At 38.6% G+C, this 9,709-nt stretch overlaps 1 protein-coding gene across 1 annotated transcript; it reads left to right on the top strand.

The window, feature by feature from the left end:
- The first annotated feature begins 7,702 nt into the window (after positions 1-7,702).
- Positions 7,703-8,632, top strand: LOC125124272 (olfactory receptor 18-like). Its single transcript, XM_047774418.1, has one exon. The coding sequence runs from the start codon at positions 7,703-7,705 to the stop codon at positions 8,630-8,632; it is 930 nt and encodes a 309-aa protein (XP_047630374.1).
- The last annotated feature ends 1,077 nt before the right edge of the window (positions 8,633-9,709 follow it).

The following is a 9,709-nucleotide window of genomic DNA, read 5'->3' as shown; positions in this document are numbered from 1 at the left end:
GCACTTGTTATTTGTGGACTTATTAATGCTGGCCATTCTGACTGGTGTGAGGTGGTATCTTGTGGTAGTTTTGATTTGCATTTCTCTAATAAGCAGGGATGTTGAGCATTTTTTCATGTGCTTGTTGGCCATCTGTATATCTTCCTTCGAGAAATGTCTATTCAGGTCCTTTGCCCACCTTTCAATTGGGTTGTTGGCTTTTTTGCTGTTGAGTTGTATGTTGCTTGTATATTCTAGAGATTAAGCCCTTGTCGGTTGCATCATTTGAAACTATTTTCTCCCATTCTGTAAATTGTTTTTTGTTTTCTTTTTGGTTTCCTTTGCTGTGCAAAAGCTTGTCAGTTTGATTAGGTCCCATTGGTTTATTTTTTTCTTTTATTTCTGTTGCTTTGGGAGAATGACCTGAGAAAAAATTCATACGATTGATGTCAGAGAATGTTTTGCCTATGTTCTCTCTCAGAATTTTGATGGTGTCTTGTCTTATATTTAAGTTTTTAAGCCATTTTGAGTTTATTTCCATGCATGTTGCGAAGGGGTGTTCTAGTTTCATTGATTTACATGCAGCTGTCCAGGTTTCCCAGCAATGCTTGCTGAAAAGACTGTCTTTTTCCTATTTTATCTTCTTGCCTCCTTTGTCAAAGATTAATTGATAATAGGTGTTTGGGATTATTTCTGGGATCTCTGTTCTGTTCCACTGATCTATATGTCTGTTTTCATACCAGTACCACACTGTCTTAATGACTGTGGCTTTGTAATATTGCCTGAAGTCTGGGAGAGTTATGCCTCCTGCTTGGTTTTCCTGCTTGGTTTTTGTTCCTCAGAATTGCTTTGGCAATTCTGTTTCTTTTGTTGTTCCATATAAATATTGGATTGTTTGTTCCAGTTCTGTGAAAAATGTCATGGGTGATTTGATAGGGATTGCATTGAACCCGTAGATTGTTTTGGACAGTATGGCCATTTTTACAACATTGATTTTTCCAACCCAGGAGCATGGAATATCTTTCCATTTCTTTACATATTCTTTAATTTCCTTGATGAATGTTTTATAGTTCTCAGCATATAAGTCTTTTACCTCCTTGGTCAGGTATATTCCCAGGTACTTTTAACTAAAGTTTTATTATAGCAAAAGAATACAAAATAGAACCAGGTAGAGGAAGATACAGACAGGACATCATCTGGAAAATCTCAGAGATGAAGCTTCTAGTCCTCTCTCCATGGTGTTCAGACTCCTTAACTCCTCCTAGCAACAATAACTGACAATATTCAAAAAATCTTACCAAATAGGTAGCTCACCTGAGTTTCAATGTCTAGAATATTTATGGCAGCTTCATTCCATAGACATGATTAGTTGCCCATATGGTTGAACTCAATTTTGAGTCTCCCTCCCCAGAGGATGGGTTGATGTCACATTGACCAAAGCCCTGACCCATTAATGGTTGGTATTTTGGGCCTGACTATCTATCTTTTAGCATAAACTATCAGATATGGTCCCAAGCTTCCACCATAAATAACCAATTTCTCCTATTACTAGAGAAAATTCAACATTTTAATGTTTACTTCCCATACACTGGGTCGAAGGCTATATCTCTCTTTGGTTTGGGGCCAAACTCCTTGCTACACATCTGCCCTTCCATCAGTTTTGAAAAGCTGAATATACTTTTAAATATACACATCAATGATTTGCCTTCTTCCCTGGACCACTGCACCATATATAGACTGCTCTATAAACACATGGAAGAAGCAATGTTTGTTTTATATCAATTAGTATGAATATTCAATAGGATCTATTTTTGCCTAAGAGTATGCAAAATTAACTCAAAATGAATGAGAGATAAAAGCTTCTCAATAACAAAGGTACAAAACATGAGGATAGATATTTCTCAGGTGGACATTTAGAAAGTGAATACAAGAAGATTTCATTTTCCTTCAAGAACATTCATCATAGCAGGGAGTGGGGATTAGGAAAACCACAAAACTAATCATTCACTAACCAATCTTTGATTTTCATATACCATTTCTTCTAGTATCAGTGACCAGTGATGTTATCATCATCTCTTCTTTTCCCACTAGGAAATAAACTCAGTTTATTTTTACACTATTCTTATTGCTCTAGCATTCTAAACTTTCTTGATACCCACTTATATTTTCCCTAATCCTCTCTACACTCCTGCCATTTGATCATTTGATCTCCTCCAAATTTTCTTCTGAAATTTATATACTTTTTTTCCTATGTCCAACAGAACTGAGTATATATTCCAGTTTTCTACCTATTAGGTAATGGGAAAATCAATCTCTGTGCGTCTCATACTTAGAGGTCTGAGTCAGGAGGTCTGAAAAGAGAAGATGCAGAAGGTTGCCACAGACCATATTTCACATATCATGATTTATAAGCCAAAAGCACATTATATTGACTTCCAGAGGTCAAATACAAAAGTTATAAGGAAAATATATTCAGAGAGAGATGTGCCCTCCCCGAGCAGAAATTGGATGTTTGTTGAACTTGGGCACTGAATGATTAGGGCTTGCTCTGATATGGAACGAAGGACTCTTTTGATGTAAGAGAAACTAGACATATTCCTGACTGTATAGCCAAGAACAGCTGGGTGGGATATGCAAACAAAACAAAACAAAACAAAAACAGGTGTATTCTTCTATGTGCCAGTTCTCCTCTATCAAAAATTTCTTGAAAAGATGGTGCTGTGATGGGTTGGAATCCTAGCTGGAAAATAAGCAAATATACAATGAAATATTATTCAGCCAAAAAAAATACCACAAAATAATTCTACTTGCAGCAACATGGATGGAACTAGATATTCTCATACTAGGTGAACTAATACAAAAAGAAAAAGATAAATACCATATGATAACACTTATTTGTAGAATCTAAAATATGGCACAGACAATTCTAACTACAAAACAACAACAAACTCACAATCAAGAGGACAGAATTGTGGTTATCAGGGGGAGGGAGTGGGATGGGTGTGGAGTTTGGGTTTTTTTGGATGCAAACCATTACATTTGTAATAGATGGACAATGGGTACCTACTGATTGGGTCACATTACTATACAACAGAAATTGAAGAAACAATGTAAATCAACTATACTTAAAAAAAAAACTCTATCATCTAATTCTTCCTGGAATCAACTTTCCTGCTAGAGACAGAACGTGTGCAATGGGTGGCTTAAAAGATATTTCCAGTAAGCCCCACCACCAGTATTCATACCCTGTATACACCCATACCCTTAAGTGTAGACTAGACACAGTTACTTGCTTCTAATGAATAGAACTCGGAAAAAAATACGGGCTGTCCCTTCCAACATGAAGGTGTGGATAGACTCAGCTTTCATCTTGCCAGCCCTCTCCTGCCATCTCACCACCTCACCCATGATGGAAGCCAGCTGTCATGTTGTCAGAGGCCCACTTGCTCAGAAACTAAAGGAATCCTCTGTCCTTCAAAGAACTCAACAGCCATGAAAGTGAACTTGAATCAGATACTCTTCTGGTCAAGGAATGACAGGACTGAAGTCCCAGTTTACATTCTGAATGTAAACATCTCAGAGCCCCCTTAAAGTGTTAAAGCCAACTAGCAGTTCACCAGATAAAAATGTCAAAATACCCCATTGTGTACTATAAAAACATACATAAACTGGACAGGAAAAATAGAGTTATAATTTTAAATTGACTAGAATTTAAAATTTAAAATTAGAACTAGAATGTGAACTGCATTTAAAGCAGCAAAAACAATAAAATTAGAGCTAGAAATTGAACTGTCATTTAAAGTAGGAAAACCAATAAATCCCTAGCAAATAAAATCTAAAACCCCCAAACCATGGCCACATAAAGAAAAACAGGAAGTTCCTAGAGTCTTAAATCTTAACTAAGAAAGTAGAAATGCTATCAGAATCTTGGTATGGAGAACCTCAATCTCTCAATCTCATGACTAATTCAATAGATTTGCAGATATGTCACAAAATTCTATCTCTAAATGAAAAAAAAAAGTTCTGAATTTTATGAGGAGATAAACAACTTAGAAGTCAGAGTGGAAGAGTAGAGGTCAGCCTCCTCCTGAGAAGATGAAAGGCCTAGATAAATCCCTCCTAATACACTCATTTTCCTCCTTTTCTTCCTCCATTATATTAGCAAATCCTCAGAGACTGAGACCAAGGACAAATTTGGCTAATTACCTGCTGTGTGCATTGAGGTTTCAAGGCTGCAACATTGGAAATAATCAGCCTGTGCTTCCCAGCCCTTCAGGTAGCTGCTCCAGTCCAATCGTTACATTTGTGCTTGTGTCATCCTCCCAGAGTCATTGTCTGGAGCAGGAAGCCCACACCTGAGTCTGTCTTCCTGCCAGTCCCGAGGACAAAGCCTCAGCCCTCTGCCTTCCACAATCCTGCTCTAGCAGAGACACAGCCCATCCCAGGGAGAGCCAGGTGCACTGGGAGACAATTGTTTTCTCATTATCAAACCAGGGGGAGAGTTGGGAAAGCTAGGGGCAGGATAGCAAAATTCAAAGATACTGCTCACAAGCCAGAGAAGTTGATGTTTGTTCTGGTGGGGATCCTAGAATTCTTATTTAAATTTCTCTCTTCCTCCCACACTGCTCTAACTTCTGTAGGCATCTTTTCTATAAACTGAGCAAGAAATAGCTTCCTCTGAACTATTCCCTAAGTGCTCCAGATGATCATGAAGGCGATGATGATGAAAATGATTATAGTAACCCAAATATCACAGACTTTTACCTAGGGATTTCATGTTCCAGGTGTTGAGTTAAGATTTTTAACATAGCTTTTTGCCTTTTATCTGCACTACCACCCTGAAAACATGCCTGATAATCATTTTACAGTTGAGGTTAGGAACACTGTTTTTTTAAAGTAATTTCATCATGTCTTGCAGTAAAAAGGGGGTAAAGGTAGATTTGATGCAGACAGTGAAGCTCCATTCATAGGGCACCTACCTATATAGTACTCTCTCCTGCTGATATAACCTGCATTCAGAGAGCCTATTTAGGAAAAATGCAATCACTCCAAAAGGAAAGTTGACTTGAAAATCTATTACTTTTTCATTTAAAGGCCAACTCGGGGTTTGAGATCTGGCTTTGGTCCTAAATTTCTCAACTGTTCATCAGAGGGAAGGATTTGATGAAAAATCAACACTTCACAAATGTTTAAGTGTTGAGACATATTTAAGAAGTTTTATCATGCCACTACAAACAAAAATAATAAAAGCAAACTCTCTTCCTTTTAATCCCAGGCAGAGACTCCTGCTCACTCTGCTCTCCTCTTTTTGGGGTTCATGGAGGACCACGGTGGAGGGCTCAGATGTCACCTGCTCCATCAACTACAGAAAGGAAGGCTGAGCTGAATGCAGGAATCCTAGAAAGAATCAACTCATGACAATTCAAGCAGTTCTCTTTCTTGTTCCTTCTCCTGGACTTTGCTTCACTGCCCACTTCCTTCTTTATTCTTTTTTTTTTTTTTTTTGAAGATTTTCCTTATTTTATCTGAGACATTTTAAGTAACATTGACATTATTCATTTGTTATATATTTGGAGTAATTTACTGATTATTTCTTTTATTTTTTGATCTCTAAGAGAGTAAAGCGTCATGGTGTTGGATTTATCTTTGGATAAAAATTGAGAAACAGCTGAAAGATTTATCTTAGGAAGATCAGAAGAGGCTTCTGAACTTCTGCTGAAACTCTCTAATGTTTAGGGAAACCAAGTGGACAAGTTCAATTCATAGACCCACAATTTAATTTTGAATCTTATCTGCCCTACTTGTTATCTGAATGACACTAGGCAAGTTTTTAATACCTTTGCGCTTTAGCGTTGTTCTCTAAATTGATATCTAGTTGATAGCATTGTGTTGAGTAATAATGAAACAAAATGGGTGCTAAGCATGTGAATTTATGTGAAATGGGTGCATTGTAGTAATATTTATATATTGTCATCATTTTCACCATTTCATCATCATCAAGGTGAAGTACCATATACTCAGTGAAACTATCCTGTGGTCTAAGGTTTGGTTTTCCATAGATGCCTCAAGAACATTTTATTTTTGTCCTCATGCAAGCAGATTCTGAATGCCTGCGGGGAAACATCCGAGTCTCATCCATTTCTGACGTCTCAGAGACTCTTCTCACCTGGCACGGAACAGGTTCCCAGGACAAAAATCTCTGTTAGGTATTGTATAGACCCTTGCTTGGTTCTCAGAAACAGTGTGGGCAATAGGTCTTCCCCGTACTATACACTTTCCTGCCTGTAGTTTCACTCCTTCCAGCGTTGTCTTGTAGGACTACACAAAGATGAAACAGTGCTAGTAAGCCTCTGTGTCACTTTCTGAGGGACCTATTATTTTCTGTTTAATAGAATCTACAACATCCAGTTTCTTTTAATTGTGAATCATAAAACTAAAAGAGAGAAAGAGCGACAAAAAGAAAGGGGTAGTTAATCTGATTGTGTGGTCTGAGACACATTTTACGATTTCGACTCACACTGTGGACAAGCTTTCTGGGATATGATAGGCCTCTCTCTCTCCTTTATAAGAGGATATAAGAGCATTAAACCCATATTAGGATTGTATTTCATCAATCACTAACTAATTGAATAATGATTCAAAATCCGATTGACAAACCATGACTATTCTAAGACAACTTTTTTTTTTTGTCCTTTTGCCTCTTCCTGAGCCACTCCCACAGCATATGGAGGTTCCCAGGCTAGGGGTCCAATCAGAGCTGTAGCTGCCGGCCTACACCAGAGCCACAGCGACGTGGGATCCAAGCCGCATCTGCAACCTACACCACAGTTCATGGCAAACACTGGATCCTTAACCCACTGAGGCCAGGGATTGAACCCGCAACCTCATGGTTCCTAGTCAGATTCGTTAACCACTGAGCCACGACGGGAACTCCCTAAGACAACTCTTAGGTGCCACTGCTGGGATCCAGATGGGCCACTATCAAATACGCCCCAATAGTATATTGATTAGTTTGAACTTCAGTTGCTTGAGAGGCAACTTCAGTTGCTTTTAGTGTCTTTAATTAGAATAATTTTTTAAAGAGAGAAGAATACTTTTTACTCTATAAGATTCCTCAAAAGTAGGGAGACTTTTTATTATATTTGTGAATTTGTTATCTCAAAGTAGCTTTTATTGTCCAGTCATCTTTGACCCCATGCCTCTAAAATATGTATAATAAAAAAACAAGTGAGTGCCTTAGGAATCAATAAAGAAGAGTTCACAATAGAGAAATAGTCCTGAAGGTGCTGGAATGTATGCTCTTTAAGCATGAATACTTTATATGTGAATTGCTTAAATATAAAGTATGGACACTAGAAGTTCTCGTTATGGCACAGCAAGTTAAGAAACGGACAGAGTATCCATGAGAATGTGGGTTCTATCACTGTCCTCACTCAGTGGGTAAAGGACCCAGCATTATCACAAGCTGCAGCATAGCTCACAGATGCAGCTCAGATCCAGAGTTGCTGTCACTGTGGTAGAGACCAACAGCTGCAGCTCTGATATGACACTTGGCATGGAAATTTCATATTCTGCAGGTATGGCCATAAAAAGAATAAATTAATAAGTAAATAAGTAAATCAATCAAGCAATCAATAAATAAGGACACCTATCTGTATGCCCCTAAAATTGTTTTGTTTATTTATTTAACACTTTCTTCTTTTTCAGAAGTTGCCCACTCAACATGGAACCACAGAATCTTACACATGTCTCAGAATTCCTCCTCCTGGGCCTCTCAGATGATCTGGATCTGCAGCCCCTTCTCTTTGACCTCTTCCTGTCCGTGTACCTGGTGACTCTTATTGGGAACCTGCTCATCATCCTGGCTGTCAGCTCTGATTCCCACCTCCACACACCCATGTACTTCTTCCTTTCCAATTTGTCTTTGACTGATATCAATTTCAGCACCACCACTGTCCCCAAGATGCTAGTGAACCTCCAGACACACAACAAATCCATCACCTATGCAGGGTGCCTAGCTCAAGTGACCTTTTTTTCTCTTTTTGCCTGTTTGGAGAGTCTACTTCTGGCAGTCATGGCCTATGACCGGTTGGCAGCCATCTGTCACCCCCTACACTACCTGGTCATCATGAATCCCCGCCTCTGTGGCTTGTTGGTCCTGGTGTCATTGTCCATCAGTTTTTTAACCTCCCAGCTGCACTACTGGATGATGTCACAGCTCACCTTCTGTGCAGATGTGGAAATCCCTCATTTCTTTTGTGACCCTTCTCAACTCCTCAGTCTTGCCTGTTCTGACAGCTCCACCAATAACATATTAATCTACTTCATCGGTACCATCATTGGTGGCATTCCACTCTTAGGGATCCTTTATTCTTATACTCAGATTATTTCCTCTATTCTGAGAGTCTCATCATCAGGTGTAAAGTATAAAACCTTCTCAACCTGTGGCTCTCACCTGTTAGTTGTTTGCTTGTTTTATGGAACAGGCCTTGGGGTGTACCTCAGTTCAGCCATTTCCTCCTCCCCCAGGAAGGGTGCCATGGCCTCAGTGATGTACACTGTTGTCACCCCCATGCTGAACCCCTTCATCTACAGCCTAAGAAACAGAGACATCATGCATGTCCTGTGGGGGATTATCACCAGAAGAACCTAATCTCAATAAATGTGCTATCTTTATTTGGTTCCTAACTGGGAAATGTGTGATAATCAACAATAAAATCTGAATCTGCAGTCACATAGTATATGTGTACTTTTCTGGCTCTCTGCTTTCTGTTTCTTTTTTTTCTCTTAGAATAGCACTGATGGAATTGAATGATTATTTGGGCTCCAGATGCAAGACATTGCCCATCCAGAATTTTGCATAGCACATAGGAGAGCCTTCTCACTTTCTACATGCATTACCCAGGACTCTTGATCCTAGGAAGTCTTGTTTCTATCACTGAAAAAACAAGCATAGCTCTCCCTTTCTTGCTATTTATTATATCTATACTTTTCCTATAATGTTCCTTCTATTTCTTAGATGTATCCAAACCCTACCTTAATAACCAAGACATCCAATGTATTTTGGCTCCTTAATGATTTTTGAGCAAAGATGATGACTATTTAATTTCAGTTCAAATTAGGGTATCTTGAAATTGAAATAGGATGCTATTAATAATGAGTGTGAATAAACAGTCATCACTGGGACTTTCCTAGGAAAACAAGGATGTGCGTTTCCCAAGGAATAAAGTAGAGAGTACCTATCAGAGCAACCTGATTTTCAATTTTTCTGGTAATTCTCCTTCCCCTTCCATCTAACTTCTCCCCAATCATATTATATAGCCAGACACAAAATGACATGTATTGAGTGATTTCATTGATGTGAAGCATTTAAAGTAGTCAAACTCATAGAGACAGAGAGTGGAATGGTAGTTGCCAGAGGTTTGGGAGGAAGAATGGGCAGTTAGTGTTTCGTGAGGACAGAATTTTAATCAGAGAAGGTGAAAAAACTTCTGGAGGTGGATGGTAGTGATGGTTGCAAAACAATATTAAGGTACTTAAGACAACTGAACTGTATACTAAAAAAGAGTTAAGATGGTAAAATTTTTGTTATTTTACTATGATTTAAAAATATATATAACTCCTGTAGGGAATGAGGGGTATATTGCTCCAAATGTTGGGTGTTAATCAGCCATCCACAGTAAACTGCTAGAAATACCTGCTTCAGCTACAGACTGCCAACAGGCAGCCC

This window comes from Phacochoerus africanus, chromosome 4, assembly GCF_016906955.1.
Source record: "Phacochoerus africanus isolate WHEZ1 chromosome 4, ROS_Pafr_v1, whole genome shotgun sequence".
NCBI lineage: Eukaryota > Metazoa > Chordata > Mammalia > Artiodactyla > Suidae > Phacochoerus > Phacochoerus africanus.
The sequence above is the reverse complement of the archived record's forward strand: the minus strand, read 5'-3'. Positions and strand labels throughout refer to the sequence as shown.